At 38.8% G+C, this 19,167-nt stretch overlaps 1 protein-coding gene across 1 annotated transcript in view; it reads left to right on the top strand.

The window, feature by feature from the left end:
• The window catches only part of col20a1 (collagen type XX alpha 1 chain), a 114,582-nt gene that overhangs the window by 9,944 nt on the left and 85,471 nt on the right, over positions 1 to 19,167 (top strand). Inside the window, exons 3-4 of the mRNA XM_088608199.1 lie at positions 1,451 to 1,555; positions 5,193 to 5,336. Of these exons, the coding sequence (XP_088464325.1) occupies positions 1,451 to 1,555; positions 5,193 to 5,336 (249 nt within the window). The remainder of the gene's footprint in view (positions 1 to 1,450; positions 1,556 to 5,192; positions 5,337 to 19,167) is intronic.

Below are 19,167 nucleotides of genomic sequence, written 5' to 3'. Positions count from 1 at the left end.
CCTGTCTAGGGTGTACCCTGCCTTGTGGGTAGGCTCCGGCTTCCCGCGACACCGTACGGTATAAAGAGGTTTGATAAATGACATGACGTGATGATATGGCAAGAATGAATGAATCTTGATGAATCGTTAAAGAGGATCTTTGAGTATGGTGCTCTACAGTATGTAATCTAAATAACAATTCTAATTGATAAACATTAGTAACTTTCCATACTATCCAGGCAATATCCTTAATGTATTTCACTAAGTGAATTTGCAGTTGCAGTTAACAGTTAATGTGACAGTAATGGCTGGGATCAAATCCAATATGAGAGATGGTGATGTGTTATCCTAAAATTGTATCACTGTGTCACTATTACTATTGTCATGTATTGCACACATATTTTAACATATTTGAATGTGTGCCTGAAATATACACAGAATATCTGAAGTGATAATAATTTAAATGCTTTTTCTTTTATGTGTAATTTGGCATTGCATTTTGTGAATGTATTCCAACATACATTTGTTGTTTTCTATAATATTGAAGTGGGTGTCTTTCAAGATGGGGTTCTCTCTTTTCCACGTGTCCTCTCACTCTGCGTCAGCACGACACTGGGTCACCCAGTATCCTTCATCCTACCCCCACATATGCCCCCCACATATCTGGGGGGCATTGTAGCGCAGCTGCCCTGACATAGCTGGGTTACCTGGGCATGTGTACTCCTCATGATGTATGCCTGTCTGACATGGGGCACAGGGAGGCGAGGCAGGTGGTACAAGGCAGTGCCTGCTCTGCAGAGAGGGGAGGCTCTCCCGCTGCCTGTTGTTAATTACCCTTCTCCATGCTGCACTCAGAGCTCCACCGCTGTCCGCCGGGCGCACAGAAGCACACATACAGTGGTGCATAGTCAAGACCATACATTTGTCATGTCCGCCACTGTCCAGCTACACCGCCTGCCTCAATTGCCCTTCACCTGCTTCTGCCTTTGTGAATTCAGCATTATATTATACCAACTGCCCATCTCCCTGTCCATCTGTCTTCTGGTTGGTCAGGGTCCTGAACTGGACCTGGTGTATTTCTGATGCACAGTCTAGCTCATTCATTGCAGAACCCACGCTTTAACTGTTGTGGGACACTCAGTACTCTGATTCCTGTTCTCTGCTGAGGCAGAAGAGAAGGAAAGGGATTTTATCATGCTGACCAATAATACATATTGTGTTAGTTCCTATACTTTGTTTAAATCTAAATAAAGGCAAAACCGTAGTAATAACGGCAGTAAACTGTACTGTATCTACAAGCTGTGTGTACATTTTCTTACATTATATTTTGAAGTACATGCAGTTTAGTACATAATGGGTTACCTGTATAATGGGAAGGCTAGAGCTCACACAGTAAAGGATGGAGGGGTAGTAATTGTTTATTCCTGGCTGTCCGAAATGTGTGGCTCAGGTCTGGTGTGCTCTTTCCCAGGGAGGCTGAAGCTGACTGTGCTATCGGAAGACCGCCTGCAGATGAAGTGGAAGGAGGCGGAGGGACCAGTTCAGGGCTACAGGGTCCGAGTGAAGCCACTATCAGGTAGGAGATGAGGTGGATGGAGGGAGAGACTTCACCAGGCTTCACCAGAGGGTCTGCTCACTTGTGCCCTTCACCCAGGGACCAGTGAACAAAGGAGCTGTCTGTGATCAAAGATCATACAAAGTAAACCTTGAGTTTAGTGTGTCTTTGGACACTGCAGTGGGCACAATGTGTCAGAAATTGTCCATACAAGCAACTCCCCTTTTCTGAGAAACCAGGGAAGACAGGGAGGAACATTGATTGGACCAATTTCTTGTGGCAAAGGGGCATTACAGAGATGTTTAGCAGCATGCTCATACAGGAACCTAATAGGTTTTAAACTGCAATTCACTATAGTTCAGGTCTGAACTGAACTTTCCCTTTAAAGAGTTTACACGGAAAAGCCGAATGGGGAAGGACAGATATGGATTTTTTCTTTTATTTTCTGATTTTCTTGTAGTTGTTATTTTCTACCACATACAAAAGAAAATCCTTTAAATACATCTTACGTCAAGCTATGAGTCATGTCAACACAAGGAAGAGCAGGACCCTGTCATTGACCTGCATTTACCTCAGAATAAAGAACTGCTCCAGTGCTGTTCAGAAAGAATTCAAAAACCAACTAATGCTACCATCACTGCATTTTGGGCATGTTCAAATCAAATCAGGGTATTTTATAATCAGATATTCAAATATTGGATCATCAGTTTCCACTCGCGATTCCTAGCTACACGCCCTGCAACCATAGACAGCGAGTGCATTCCTCTGACTTGGCCCACCTTCGAGCTCTTTATCTTTAAACACTCCTCAGACTGTACAGCCCTGGACGAGAGATCTGGCCCTTGCCTACAGCGGGACGCCTGTGAAGTCACAGGGAGCACTCTCGCTGAGAGCAGAAAAAGCCAGGACTAATCCAGAACCTGCCCTGGGCAGCTTTCAGCTACCTGTGCACTGCCAGCTTGGGAAGCTCAACGCTCTATGAATGTTTGAGTTTGAAGAGCTGGCCTTTATGTTGTTAAATGCAGTGACCCTCTCTATTTCCACCTTGCACTGCAAGCGGAGCTGTGCCCCAGAGTAGTTCCCTGCCCTTGCAGTCTAAAGTGCTGTGCGCTTTCCCACTCTGAGGGAACACCATGAAGGATGTTTCATATGCCCTACAGATGCATCTCGGGATCCATCACTACTGTGGTGGGTACAAGGACTGTATACTTAGCTGACGTGAGACTTAGCTCTTCCCCACGGTGATGGAAATCCGGCACTGTAGGATTATTTAGATGTTACAGAGCGGCTCAGCGGAAAGACAGCTCACTTCTTGTAGAAGCAGAGGGATAAATGATGGCGAAACAGAAGGGTAGGGTTCAAACGGAGAAGCTTGGATCAGGGCTGATTAAAAATAGCACAACATGCGTTTTACTTGTTTTATTTTTTTAACTTGTTTCTTTTTTTTTGCTAAGAGGTACGACTGGAAGCCATTCCATTCCCCTGCCCCTCACCTCCAGTGAGACAGACAAGGTTTCCTGAAATTCTTTCCCCATTGAGTCAGCTCCAGACTGCTCTGTGACCCGCAGGTGGTGTGAGCGAGCAGCCTCTCTTGTGGGGGAATGACGATTGATAGGCACGCAGCCAGTTTCCCAGTACCTCAGCCCTGTCTGGGCAGGCCTGAGCCCAGCCTTCCAGGGAGACAGAGGGAAGAAAAGCACAGGCCTCCAAACCACTTCAAAAACAGGCTTAATCTTAAAAACTGGATCTTTAAAACATCCCTTAAGCAGAAATACTATACAACAGAAGTAACTAATTAAGTACATATATATATACTTAATTATTGATAACTGTTGTGGGAGTACAGTCTTGCAGATTCAGTTTCTGTTGAGCTCAGTAAGTACAGCAACATGAGCAGGGTCTGCCCTGCAGCATAGACACACTGCAAGGGTTTCCCAGCTCTTATGTTTGTCCTGTTTTATGATGTGTTTGTGAATGTTTGTTCCATCTTTTCATATGTGACGAAAGTTGAATTCACACTGTGAGTGTTGATCTTGTCTTTAGATGTGACACATAACACCTTGTAGAAAGAAATTAGTTACTACAGCTGTTAAAGCTGGCCAGCTTTCTTCTGTCTTACTATACATTTGGGTAAAGGCAAACTAGGATTTACTCTAATTCCTTCCACAATGCAGTTAAGCCTTGTAGTGCTGGATATGTACAATACATACATGTTTCACTTCAGTAACAAAATAGTAATTAGAGATAACTTAATTAGAAATGTACATTATAATTTCTTATGATATCAATTAATTATGAATAGCAGCTTGTCATTCATGACATATACATCTACCTGTAGACTTTTTTTGTCAGTTACCAAGGGACAGCATAATAGATGTTTTGGAGTTCTTCACTTATATTTTGTCAGTCAATGCTGTATTTAATTATTTTCAGATGATTTTCAGACTTGTTCTCGCCTCTTTACCTTTCAGCATTTGTCTACTGTAGCCGGGGTCACTTTGCAGAGCAAAGAAAAACCAATAGTGTTTATAATGTTAAAGTTATCAGCCATGGATAGCAGTTTATAGCTACTGCTTATTGTTAAAAAGCAACATAACTCTGAACGGAAGGCTAAAAAGCTCATAAGCTAAACAGAATTAGATGTTTTTTTATGATTATGCATTCTCTCATTCTGAAATGGTCACAGCTAATCAATTGTCACATTACCCATGATCCACAGGAACTTTTGCTTGCTCTTAAAAACACCATAACCCTGAAAGTTGTTCCTTATAATAATTATGCATGAGCCCATTTCACTGGTCAAAGTATAGCTATGCCATGCTCATGAGCAAAAATGAGAGTAACACATCTGTCTGTGCCTCCTGACTTTGACTTAATATGCATGAAGCAGACTTAGACTCTAGGCTGTTTCTGCTTTCTAGTGCTGTGAAATGGTGAGAGCAAATTAGTATTCGTCCAAGGAGTCTTCAATAGCAGCTTAGTCCAATGCAGGACTGCAGAGAGCTTTTCATAAGCTCTTTTCACAATTCCATATGCTGTACCATATTTTACTGAAAGAACTGCTGTTCTTTAGATTCTGAATGAGTTCCTGTGCATCTTTCATGCTCCCCCCTCTGTCACTGTCACATGGATCTGTGGCGACAGGCAAAATTATGGCAGGGAGATGTTACAGTGAGAGTGAGATCAAAAGGAAAGGGAAGTTCAAAGCACACAAACAAACATTATTAGCACAAATTAGCATGGTGGCTGCCTAGGAAAGTAAGATGTTTCTCGTGGTTTCTTTTAGCAGTTATATACAGTAGGCTTGCAGTTAAGTTAGAACAAATTCCACCGACACTTTCCATTCAGGAAAATAAGAATGCTAACACAAATCCCTGATCAAAACTGGGATGAATTAGTAACAGACTTAATGATCTGTCCACTGAGGGGGTTGGACAAGCAAGTCAGACTCCCTGCTTGAGCCAGCTGTCTTGTTGAGCCACTGTTTAACCAGCCTCTGAAGAAAGAGTCCTCTGAAGAACGCCTTGTACTGCGGACCCAGACCCTGTGCCGAAAACAGATCTGCTTGTTCCCAGGATGCTTGTATGACTGCACGACACAGACCGAGTCATCTCCTGTTTGTTCTTTTTCTTTGCCCCCCATGTTGGCCCTTTGAAAGCTGAGACAGAGCACGAGATGATGCTGACGACCAGCAGCGCAAAGGCCACTGTGGCCGGCCTCGTCGCCGCGCAGGAGTACACGCTGCAGATATTCCTGCTCAACGGCACCCAGGAGCGCCTCTTTGCCAAGCGCAGCTTCACCAGTAAGGCCAAAGCTCAGCACCAACCTTTATCCATCCTTCCTTCTATCTCTATTCAAACCTCTTTATCCAGTAAGAGCTCCGAAGCCTAGTTATTCTCGTTAACCTCGGCAAGCTGGTGGAGTACAGCCTGGACGGGATGCCAGTCCATTGAAGGGCACACACACGGAGACAGTCACCCCAGGGCCAGATTCTGCCAGAAGCCAATTAACCTCCCAGTATGGTTTTAGACTGTGGGAGAATAGGGGAGTACCCGGAGGAAAACCACGCAAATGCAGGGAGAATGTCCAAACTCGCCTCAGGTAGTGCTCCAGGAATTGAATCTAAGAGTCAGGAATACCCAATAAATACTCAATTTATTTGATAATATGCCTCTCTGGAATAAAAAGCAAATGCAACAGCTTGAAAATACTACTCAGTTTCTTTCAAACTTTTGCTATTAGGGCAATATAGACAACATTCCCTTATAGGCATTGCAGTGCACAAAGCCATATATGGAAGAAAAAAAATGTGAAGCTAACTTAGAAATACCACTTTTCCTACATTTCTTTTCAGTCCTGAAATACAGCCATGCCATCAGAACTTGTGTACGGTTTGAGGGAATTCTAACCCTAACCCTAGCTAAGGATTGGGAAGGTTAGGGTTAGGGTTCAGTCGACCTTTAAAATATCAATACCACCTTCTACCCATTTCAGGGGAAAATATACTTCACCAAATGACAATAACAGTCAGAACTGACATAGAAACCTCCCCAAACTAATGAGAAAACATCATCAATGCTTACATTTTGTTTTTTGTTAAGAAATCTGATAAGGGAAATCTCACGTTGAATGTTGTCCTCGATGAGCATTGTTTTGGGCTTAGCTAGGGTAAGAGTCAGGAATACCCAATAAATACTCAATTTATTTGATAATATGCCTCTCTGGAATGAAAGGCAAATGCAAGAGTTTGAAAATACTACTCAGTTTCTTTCAAACTTTTGCTATTAGGGCAATATAGACAACATTCCCTTATAGGCATTGCAGTGCACAAAGCCATATATGGAAGAAAAAAAATGTGAAGCTAACTTAGAAATACCACTTTTCCTACATTTCTTTTCAGTCCTGAAATACAGCCATGCCATCAGAACTTGTGTACGGTTTGAGGGAATTCTAACCCTAACCCTAGCTAAGGATTGGGAAGGTTAGGGTTAGGGTTCAGTCGACCTTTAAAATATCAATACCACCTTCTACCCATTTCAGGGGAAAATATACTTCACCAAATGACAATAACAGTCAGAACTGACATAGAAACCTCCCCAAACTAATGAGAAAACATCATCAATGGTTAAATTTTGTTTTTTGTTAAGAAATCTGATAAGGGAAATCTCACGTTGAATGTTGTCCTCGATGAGCATTGTTTTGGGCTTAGCTAGGGTAAGAGTCAGGCATACCCAATAAATACTCAATTTATTTGATAATATGCCTCTCTGGAATGAAAGGCAAATGCAAGAGTTTGAAAATACTACTCAGTTTCTTTCAAACTTTTGCTATTAGGGCAATATAGACAACATTCCCTTATAGGCATTGCAGTGCACAAAGCCATATATGGAAGAAAAAAAATGTGAAGCTAACTTAGAAATACCACTTTTCCTACATTTCTTTTCAGTCCTGAAATACAGCCATGCCATCAGAACTTGTGTACGGTTTGAGGGAATTCTAACCCTAACCCTAGCTAAGGATTGGGAAGGTTAGGGTTAGGGTCCAGTCGACCTTTAAAATATCAATACCACCTTCTACCCATTTCAGGGGAAAATATACTTCACCAAATGACAATAACAGTCAGAACTGACATAGAAACCTCCCCAAACTAATGAGAAAACATCATCAATGGTTAAATTTTGTTTTTTGTTAAGAAATCTGATAAGGGAAATCTCACGTTGAATGTTGTCCTCGATGAGCATTGTTTTGGGCTTAGCTAGGGTAAGAGTCAGGAATACCCAATAAATACTCAATTTATTTGATAATATGCCTCTCTGGAATGAAAGGCAAATGCAAGAGTTTGAAAATACTACTCAGTTTCTTTCAAACTTTTGCTATTAGGGCAATATAGACAACATTCCCTTATAGGCATTGCAGTGCACAAAGCCATATATGGAAGAAAAAAAATGTGAAGCTAACTTAGAAATACCACTTTTCCTACATTTCTTTTCAGTCCTGAAATACAGCTATGCCATCAGAACTTGTGTACGGTTTGAGGGAATTCTAACCCTAACCCTAGCTAAGGATTGGGAAGGTTAGGGTTAGGGTTCAGTCGACCTTTAAAATATCAATACCACCTTCTACCCATTTCAGGGGAAAATATACTTCACCAAATGACAATAACAGTCAGAACTGACATAGAAACCTCCCCAAACTAATGAGAAAACATCATCAATGGTTAAATTTTGTTTTTTGTTAAGAAATCTGATAAGGGAAATCTCACGTTGAATGTTGTCCTCGATGAGCATTGTTTTGGGCTTAGCTAGGGTAAGAGTCAGGAATACCCAATAAATACTCAATTTATTTGATAATATGCCTCTCTGGAATGAAAGGCAAATGCAAGAGTTTGAAAATACTACTCAGTTTCTTTCAAACTTTTGCTATTAGGGCAATATAGACAACATTCCCTTATAGGCATTGCAGTGCACAAAGCCATATATGGAAGAAAAAAAATGTGACGCTAACTTAGAAATACCACTTTTCCTACATTTCTTTTCAGTCCTGAAATACAGCCATGCCATCAGAACTTGTGTACGGTTTGAGGGAATTCTAACCCTAACCCTAGCTAAGGATTGGGAAGGTTAGGGTTAGGGTCCAGTCGACCTTTAAAATATCAATACCACCTTCTACCCATTTCAGGGGAAAATATACTTCACCAAATGACAATAACAGTCAGAACTGACATAGAAACCTCCCCAAACTAATGAGAAAACATCATCAATGGTTAAATTTTGTTTTTTGTTAAGAATTCTGATAAGGGAAATCTCACGTTGAATGTTGTCCTCGATGAGCATTGTTTTGGGCTTGGCTAGGGTAAGAGTCAGGAATACCCAATAAATACTCAATTTATTTGATAATATGCCTCTCTGAAATGAAAGGCAAATGCAAGAGTTTGAAAATACTACTCAGTTTCTTTCAAACTTTTGCTATTAGGGCAATATAGACAACATTCCCTTATAGGCATTGCAGTGCACAAAGCCATATATGGAAGAAAAAAAATGTGAAGCTAACTTAGAAATACCACTTTTCCTACATTTCTTTTCAGTCCTGAAATACAGCTATGCCATCAGAACTTGTGTACGGTTTGAGGGAATTCTAACCCTAACCCTAGCTAAGGATTGGGAAGGTTAGGGTTAGGGTTCAGTCGACCTTTAAAATATCAATACCACCTTCTACCCAATTCAGGGGAAAATATACTTCACCAAATGACAATAACAGTCAGAACTGACATAGAAACCTCCCCAAACTAATGAGAAAACATCATCAATGGTTAAATTTTGTTTTTTGTTAAGAAATCTGATAAGGGAAATCTCACGTTGAATGTTGTCCTCGATGAGCATTGTTTTGGGCTTAGCTAGGGTAAGAGTCAGGAATACCCAATAAATACTCAATTTATTTGATAATATGCCTCTCTGGAATGAAAGGCAAATGCAAGAGTTTGAAAATACTACTCAGTTTCTTTCAAACTTTTGCTATTAGGGCAATATAGACAACATTCCCTTATAGGCATTGCAGTGCACAAAGCCATATATGGAAGAAAGAAAATGTGAAGCTAACTTAGAAATACCACTTTTCCTACATTTCTTTTCAGTCCTGAAATACAGCTATGCCATCAGAACTTGTGTACGGTTTGAGGGAATTCTAACCCTAACCCTAGCTAAGGATTGGGAAGGTTAGGGTTAGGGTTCAGTCGACCTTTAAAATATCAATACCACCTTCTACCCATTTCAGGGGAAAATATACTTCACCAAATGACAATAACAGTCAGAACTGACATAGAAACCTCCCCAAACTAATGAGAAAACATCATCAATGGTTAAATTTTGTTTTTTGTTAAGAATTCTGATAAGGGAAATCTCACGTTGAATGTTGTCCTCGATGAGCATTGTTTTGGGCTTGGCTAGGGTAAGATTCAGGAATACCCAATAAATACTCAATTTATTTGATAATATGCCTCTCTGAAATGAAAGGCAAATGCAAGAGTTTGAAAATACTACCCAGTTTCTTTCAAACTTTTGCTATTAGGGCAATATAGACAACATTCCCTTATAGGCATTGCAGTGCACAAAGCCATATATGGAAGAAAAAAAATGTGAAGCTAACTTAGAAATACCACTTTTCCTACATTTCTTTTCAGTCCTGAAATACAGCTATGCCATCAGAACTTGTGTACGGTTTGAGGGAATTCTAACCCTAACCCTAGCTAAGGATTGGGAAGGTTAGGGTTAGGGTTCAGTCGACCTTTAAAATATCAATACCACCTTCTACCCAATTCAGGGGAAAATATACTTCACCAAATGACAATAACAGTCAGAACTGACATAGAAACCTCCCCAAACTAATGAGAAAACATCATCAATGGTTAAATTTTGTTTTTTGTTAAGAAATCTGATAACGGAAATCTCACGTTGAATGTTGTCCTCGATGAGCATTGTTTTGGGCTTAGCTAGGGTAAGAGTCAGGAATACCCAATAAATACTCAATTTATTTGATAATATGCCTCTCTGGAATGAAAGGCAAATGCAAGAGTTTGAAAATACTACTCAGTTTCTTTCAAACTTTTGCTATTAGGGCAATATAGACAACATTCCCTTATAGGCATTGCAGTGCACAAAGCCATATATGGAAGAAAGAAAATGTGAAGCTAACTTAGAAATACCACTTTTCCTACATTTCTTTTCAGTCCTGAAATACAGCCATGCCATCAGAACTTGTGTACGGTTTGAGGGAATTCTAACCCTAACCCTAGCTAAGGATTGGGAAGGTTAGGGTTAGGGTTCAGTCGACCTTTAAAATATCAATACCACCTTCTACCCATTTCAGGGGAAAATATACTTCACCAAATGACAATAACAGTCAGAACTGACATAGAAACCTCCCCAAACTAATGAGAAAACATCATCAATGGTTAAATTTTGTTTTTTGTTAAGAAATCTGATAAGGGAAATCTCACGTTGAATGTTGTCCTCGATGAGCATTGTTTTGGGCTTAGCTAGGGTAAGAGTCAGGAATACCCAATAAATACTCAATTTATTTGATAATATGCCTCTCTGGAATGAAAGGCAAATGCAAGAGTTTGAAAATACTACTCAGTTTCTTTCAAACTTTTGCTATTAGGGCAATATAGACAACATTCCCTTATAGGCATTGCAGTGCACAAAGCCATATATGGAAGAAAAAAAATGTGAAGCTAACTTAGAAATACCACTTTTCCTACATTTCTTTTCAGTCCTAGAATACAGCCATGCCATCAGAACTTGTGTACGGTTTGAGGGAATTCTAACCCTAACCCTAGCTAGGGATTGGGAAGGTTAGGGTTAGGGTTCAGTCGACCTTTAAAATATCAATACCACCTTCTACCCATTTCAGGGGAAAATATACTTCACCAAATGACAATAACAGTCAGAACTGACATAGAAACCTCCCCAAACTAATGAGAAAACATCATCAATGGTTAAATTTTGTTTTTTGTTAAGAAATCTGATAAGGGAAATCTCACGTTGAATGTTGTCCTCGATGAGCATTGTTTTGGGCTTAGCTAGGGTAAGAGTCAGGAATACCCAATAAATACTCAATTTATTTGATAATATGCCTCTCTGGAATGAAAGGCAAATGCAAGAGTTTGAAAATACTACTCAGTTTCTTTCAAACTTTTGCTATTAGGGCAATATAGACAACATTCCCTTATAGGCATTGCAGTGCACAAAGCCATATATGGAAGAAAAAAAATGTGAAGCTAACTTAGAAATACCACTTTTCCTACATTTCTTTTCAGTCCTGAAATACAGCCATGCCATCAGAACTTGTGTACGGTTTGAGGGAATTCTAACCCTAACCCTAGCTAAGGATTGGGAAGGTTAGGGTTAGGGTCCAGTCGACCTTTAAAATATCAATACCACCTTCTACCCATTTCAGGGGAAAATATACTTCACCAAATGACAATAACAGTCAGAACTGACATAGAAACCTCCCCAAACTAATGAGAAAACATCATCAATGGTTAAATTTTGTTTTTTGTTAAGAAATCTGATAAGGGAAATCTCACGTTGAATGTTGTCCTCGATGAGCATTGTTTTGGGCTTAGCTAGGGTAAGAGTCAGGAATACCCAATAAATACTCAATGTATTTGATAATATGCCTCTCTGGAATGAAAGGCAAATGCAAGAGTTTGAAAATACTACTCAGTTTCTTTCAAACTTTTGCTATTAGGGCAATATAGACAACATTCCCTTATAGGCATTGCAGTGCACAAAGCCATATATGGAAGAAAAAAAATGTGAAGCTAACTTAGAAATACCACTTTTCCTACATTTCTTTTCAGTCCTGAAATACAGCTATGCCATCAGAACTTGTGTACGGTTTGAGGGAATTCTAACCCTAACCCTAGCTAAGGATTGGGAAGGTTAGGGTTAGGGTTCAGTCGACCTTTAAAATATCAATACCACCTTCTACCCATTTCAGGGGAAAATATACTTCACCAAATGACAATAACAGTCAGAACTGACATAGAAACCTCCCCAAACTAATGAGAAAACATCATCAATGGTTAAATTTTGTTTTTTGTTAAGAAATCTGATAAGGGAAATCTCACGTTGAATGTTGTCCTCGATGAGCATTGTTTTGGGCTTAGCTAGGGTAAGAGTCAGGAATACCCAATAAATACTCAATTTATTTGATAATATGCCTCTCTGGAATGAAAGGCAAATGCAAGAGTTTGAAAATACTACTCAGTTTCTTTCAAACTTTTGCTATTAGGGCAATATAGACAACATTCCCTTATAGGCATTGCAGTGCACAAAGCCATATATGGAAGAAAAAAAATGTGACGCTAACTTAGAAATACCACTTTTCCTACATTTCTTTTCAGTCCTGAAATACAGCCATGCCATCAGAACTTGTGTACGGTTTGAGGGAATTCTAACCCTAACCCTAGCTAAGGATTGGGAAGGTTAGGGTTAGGGTCCAGTCGACCTTTAAAATATCAATACCACCTTCTACCCATTTCAGGGGAAAATATACTTCACCAAATGACAATAACAGTCAGAACTGACATAGAAACCTCCCCAAACTAATGAGAAAACATCATCAATGGTTAAATTTTGTTTTTTGTTAAGAATTCTGATAAGGGAAATCTCACGTTGAATATTGTCCTCGATGAGCATTGTTTTGGGCTTGGCTAGGGTAAGAGTCAGGAATACCCAATAAATACTCAATTTATTTGATAATATGCCTCTCTGAAATGAAAGGCAAATGCAAGAGTTTGAAAATACTACTCAGTTTCTTTCAAACTTTTGCTATTAGGGCAATATAGACAACATTCCCTTATAGGCATTGCAGTGCACAAAGCCATATATGGAAGAAAAAAAATGTGAAGCTAACTTAGAAATACCACTTTTCCTACATTTCTTTTCAGTCCTGAAATACAGCTATGCCATCAGAACTTGTGTACGGTTTGAGGGAATTCTAACCCTAACCCTAGCTAAGGATTGGGAAGGTTAGGGTTAGGGTTCAGTCGACCTTTAAAATATCAATACCACCTTCTACCCAATTCAGGGGAAAATATACTTCAACAAATGACAATAACAGTCAGAACTGACATAGAAACCTCCCCAAACTAATGAGAAAACATCATCAATGGTTAAATTTTGTTTTTTGTTAAGAAATCTGATAAGGGAAATCTCACGTTGAATGTTGTCCTCGATGAGCATTGTTTTGGGCTTAGCTAGGGTAAGAGTCAGGAATACCCAATAAATACTCAATTTATTTGATAATATGCCTCTCTGGAATGAAAGGCAAATGCAAGAGTTTGAAAATACTACTCAGTTTCTTTCAAACTTTTGCTATTAGGGCAATATAGACAACATTCCCTTATAGGCATTGCAGTGCACAAAGCCATATATGGAAGAAAGAAAATGTGAAGCTAACTTAGAAATACCACTTTTCCTACATTTCTTTTCAGTCCTGAAATACAGCCATGCCATCAGAACTTGTGTACGGTTTGAGGGAATTCTAACCCTAACCCTAGCTAAGGATTGGGAAGGTTAGGGTTAGGGTTCAGTCGACCTTTAAAATATCAATACCACCTTCTACCCATTTCAGGGGAAAATATACTTCACCAAATGACAATAACAGTCAGAACTGACATAGAAACCTCCCCAAACTAATGAGAAAACATCATCAATGCTTAAATTTTGTTTTTTGTTAAGAAATCTGATAAGGGAAATCTCACGTTGAATGTTGTCCTCGATGAGCATTGTTTTGGGCTTAGCTAGGGTAAGAGTCAGGAATACCCAATAAATACTCAATTTATTTGATAATATGCCTCTCTGGAATGAAAGGCAAATGCAAGAGTTTGAAAATACTACTCAGTTTCTTTCAAACTTTTGCTATTAGGGCAATATAGACAACATTCCCTTATAGGCATTGCAGTGCACAAAGCCATATATGGAAGAAAAAAAATGTGAAGCTAACTTAGAAATACCACTTTTCCTACATTTCTTTTCAGTCCTAGAATACAGCCATGCCATCAGAACTTGTGTACGGTTTGAGGGAATTCTAACCCTAACCCTAGCTAGGGATTGGGAAGGTTAGGGTTAGGGTTCAGTCGACCTTTAAAATATCAATACCACCTTCTACCCATTTCAGGGGAAAATATACTTCACCAAATGACAATAACAGTCAGAACTGACATAGAAACCTCCCCAAACTAATGAGAAAACATCATCAATGGTTAAATTTTGTTTTTTGTTAAGAAATCTGATAAGGGAAATCTCACGTTGAATGTTGTCCTCGATGAGCATTGTTTTGGGCTTAGCTAGGGTAAGAGTCAGGAATACCCAATAAATACTCAATTTATTTGATAATATGCCTCTCTGGAATGAAAGGCAAATGCAAGAGTTTGAAAATACTACTCAGTTTCTTTCAAACTTTTGCTATTAGGGCAATATAGACAACATTCCCTTATAGGCATTGCAGTGCACAAAGCCATATATGGAAGAAAAAAAATGTGAAGCTAACTTAGAAATACCACTTTTCCTTCATTTCTTTTCAGTCCTGAAATACAGCCATGCCATCAGAACTTGTGTACGGTTTGAGGGAATTCTAACCCTAACCCTAGCTAAGGATTGGGAAGGTTAGGGTTAGGGTTCAGTCGACCTTTAAAATATCAATACCACCTTCTACCCATTTCAGGGGAAAATATACTTCACCAAATGACAATAACAGTCAGAACTGACATAGAAACCTCCCCAAACTAATGAGAAAACATCATCAATGGTTAAATTTTGTTTTTTGTTAAGAAATCTGATAAGGGAAATCTCACGTTGAATGTTGTCCTCGATGAGCATTGTTTTGGGCTTAGCTAGGGTAAGAGTCAGGAATACCCAATAAATACTCAATTTATTTGATAATATGCCTCTCTGGAATGAAAGGCAAATGCAAGAGTTTGAAAATACTACTCAGTTTCTTTCAAACTTTTGCTATTAGGGCAATATAGACAACATTCCCTTATAGGCATTGCAGTGCACAAAGCCATATATGGAAGAAAAAAAGTGACGCTAACTTAGAAATACCACTTTTCCTACATTTCTTTTCAGTCCTGAAATACAGCCATGCCATCAGAACTTGTGTACGGTTTGAGGGAATTCTAACCCTAACCCTAGCTAAGGATTGGGAAGGTTAGGGTTAGGGTCCAGTCGACCTTTAAAATATCAATACCACCTTCTACCCATTTCAGGGGAAAATATACTTCACCAAATGACAATAACAGTCAGAACTGACATAGAAACCTCCCCAAACTAATGAGAAAACATCATCAATGGTTAAATTTTGTTTTTTGTTAAGAAATCTGATAAGGGAAATCTCACGTTGAATGTTGTCCTCGATGAGCATTGTTTTGGGCTTAGCTAGGGTAAGAGTCAGGAATACCCAATAAATACTCAATTTATTTGATAATATGCCTCTCTGGAATGAAAGGCAAATGCAAGAGTTTGAAAATACTACTCAGTTTCTTTCAAACTTTTGCTATTAGGGCAATATAGACAACATTCCCTTATAGGCATTGCAGTGCACAAAGCCATATATGGAAGAAAAAAAATGTGAAGCTAACTTAGAAATACCACTTTTCCTACATTTCTTTTCAGTCCTGAAATACAGCCATGCCATCAGAACTTGTGTACGGTTTGAGGGAATTCTAACCCTAACCCTAGCTAAGGATTGGGAAGGTTAGGGTTAGGGTTCAGTCGACCTTTAAAATATCAATACCACCTTCTACCCATTTCAGGGGAAAATATACTTCACCAAATGACAATAACAGTCAGAACTGACATAGAAACCTCCCCAAACTAATGAGAAAACATCATCAATGCTTAAATTTTGTTTTTTGTTAAGAAATCTGATAAGGGAAATCTCACGTTGAATGTTGTCCTCGATGAGCATTGTTTTGGGCTTAGCTAGGGTAAGAGTCAGGAATACCCAATAAATACTCAATTTATTTGATAATATGCCTCTCTGGAATGAAAGGCAAATGCAAGAGTTTGAAAATACTACTCAGTTTCTTTCAAACTTTTGCTATTAGGGCAATATAGACAACATTCCCTTATAGGCATTGCAGTGCACAAAGCCATATATGGAAGAAAAAAAATGTGAAGCTAACTTAGAAATACCACTTTTCCTTCATTTCTTTTCAGTCCTGAAATACAGCCATGCCATCAGAACTTGTGTACGGTTTGAGGGAATTCTAACCCTAACCCTAGCTAAGGATTGGGAAGGTTAGGGTTAGGGTTCAGTCGACCTTTAAAATATCAATACCACCTTCTACCCATTTCAGGGGAAAATATACTTCACCAAATGACAATAACAGTCAGAACTGACATAGAAACCTCCCCAAACTAATGAGAAAACATCATCAATGGTTAAATTTTGTTTTTTGTTAAGAAATCTGATAAGGGAAATCTCACGTTGAATGTTGTCCTCGATGAGCATTGTTTTGGGCTTAGCTAGGGTAAGAGTCAGGAATACCCAATAAATACTCAATTTATTTGATAATATGCCTCTCTGGAATGAAAGGCAAATGCAAGAGTTTGAAAATACTACTCAGTTTCTTTCAAACTTTTGCTATTAGGGCAATATAGACAACATTCCCTTATAGGCATTGCAGTGCACAAAGCCATATATGGAAGAAAAAAAATGTGAAGCTAACTTAGAAATACCACTTTTCCTACATTTCTTTTCAGTCCTGAAATACAGCCATGCCATCAGAACTTGTGTACGGTTTGAGGGAATTCTACCCCTAACCCTAGCTAGGGATTGGGAAGGTTAGGGTTAGGGTTCAGTCGACCTTTAAAATATCAATACCACCTTCTACCCATTTCAGGGGAAAATATACTTCACCAAATGACAATAACAGTCAGAACTGACATAGAAACCTCCCCAAACTAATGAGAAAACATCATCAATGCTTAAATTTTGTTTTTTGTTAAGAAATCTGATAAGGGAAATCTCACGTTGAATGTTGTCCTCGATGAGCATTGTTTTGGGCTTAGCTAGGGTAAGAGTCAGGAATACCCAATAAATACTCAATTTATTTGATAATATGCCTCTCTGGAATGAAAGGCAAATGCAAGAGTTTGAAAATACTACTCAGTTTCTTTCAAACTTTTGCTATTAGGGCAATATAGACAACATTCCCTTATAGGCATTGCAGTGCACAAAGCCATATATGGAAGAAAAAAAATGTGAAGCTAACTTAGAAATACCACTTTTCCTACATTTCTTTTCAGTCCTGAAATACAGCCATGCCATCAGAACTTGTGTACGGTTTGAGGGAATTCTAACCCTAACCCTAGCTAAGGATTGGGAAGGTTAGGGTTAGGGTTCAGTCGATCTTTAAAATATCAATACCACCTTCTACCCAATTCAGGGGAAAATATACTTCACCAAATGACAATAACAGTCAGAACTGACATAGAAACCTCCCCAAACTAATGAGAAAACATCATCAATGGTTAAATTTTGTTTTTTGTTAAGAAATCTGATAAGGGAAATCTCACGTTGAATGTTGTCCTCGATGAGCATTGTTTTGGGCTTAGCTAGGGTAAGAGTCAGGAATACCCAATAAATACTCAATTTATTTGATAATATGCCTCTCTGGAATGAAAGGCAAATGCAAGAGTTTGAAAATACTACTCAGTTTCTTTCAAACTTTTGCTATTAGGGCAATATAGACAACATTCCCTTATAGGCATTGCAGTGCACAAAGCCATATATGGAAGAAAAAAAATGTGAAGCTAACTTAGAAATACCACTTTTCCTTCATTTCTTTTCAGTCCTGAAATACAGCCATGCCATCAGAACTTGTGTACGGTTTGAGGGAATTCTAACCCTAACCCTAGCTAAGGATTGGGAAGGTTAGGGTTAGGGTTCAGTCGACCTTTAAAATATCAATACCACCTTCTACCCATTTCAGGGGAAAATATACTTCACCAAATGACAATAACAGTCAGAACTGACATAGAAACCTCCCCAAACTAATGAGAAAACATCATCAATGCTTAAATTTTGTTTTTTGTTAAGAAATCTGATAAGGGAAATCTCACGTTGAATGTTGTCCTCGATGAGCATTGTTTTGGGCTTAGCTAGGGTAAGAGTCAGGAATACCCAATAAATACTCAATTTATTTGATAATATGCCTCTCTGGAATGAAAGGCAAATGCAAGAGTTTGAAAATACTACTCAGTTTCTTTCAAACTTTTGCTATTAGGGCAATATAGACAACATTCCCTTATAGGCATTGCAGTGCACAAAGCCATATATGGAAGAAAAAAAATGTGAAGCTAACTTAGAAATACCACTTTTCCTACATTTCTTTTCAGTCCTGAAATACAGCCATGCCATCAGAACTTGTGTACGGTTTGAGGGAATTCTACCCCTAACCCTAGCTAGGGATTGGGAAGGTTAGGGTTAGGGTTCAGTCGACCTTTAAAATATCAATACCACCTTCTACCCATTTCAGGGGAAAATATACTTCACCAAATGACAATAACAGTCAGAACTGACATAGAAACCTCCCCAAACTAATGAGAAAACATCATCAATGCTTAAATTTTGTTTTTTGTTAAGAAATCTGATAAGGGAAATCTCACGTTGAATGTTGTCCTCGATGAGCATTGTTTTGGGCTTAGCTAGGGTAAGAGTCAGGAATACCCAATAAATACTCAATTTATTTGATAATATGCCTCTCTGGAATGAAAGGCAAATGCAAGAGTTTGAAAATACTACTCAGTTTCTTTCAAACTTTTGCTATTAGGGCAATATAGACAACATTCCCTTATAGGCATTGCAGTGCACAAAGCCATATATGGAAGAAAAAAAATGTGAAGCTAACTTAGAAATACCACTTTTCCTACATTTCTTTTCAGTCCTGAAATACAGCCATGCCATCAGAACTTGTGTACGGTTTGAGGGAATTCTAACCCTAACCCTAGCTAAGGATTGGGAAGGTTAGGGTTAGGGTTCAGTCGATCTTTAAAATATCAATACCACCTTCTACCCAATTCAGGGGAAAATATACTTCACCAAATGACAATAACAGTCAG

This window comes from Lepisosteus platostomus, chromosome 15 (assembly GCF_059453375.1).
Source record: "Lepisosteus platostomus isolate fLepPlt1 chromosome 15, fLepPlt1.hap1, whole genome shotgun sequence".
NCBI classification, from domain to species: domain Eukaryota; kingdom Metazoa; phylum Chordata; class Actinopteri; order Semionotiformes; family Lepisosteidae; genus Lepisosteus; species Lepisosteus platostomus.
This window is presented reverse-complemented; position numbering and strand designations above follow the sequence as displayed.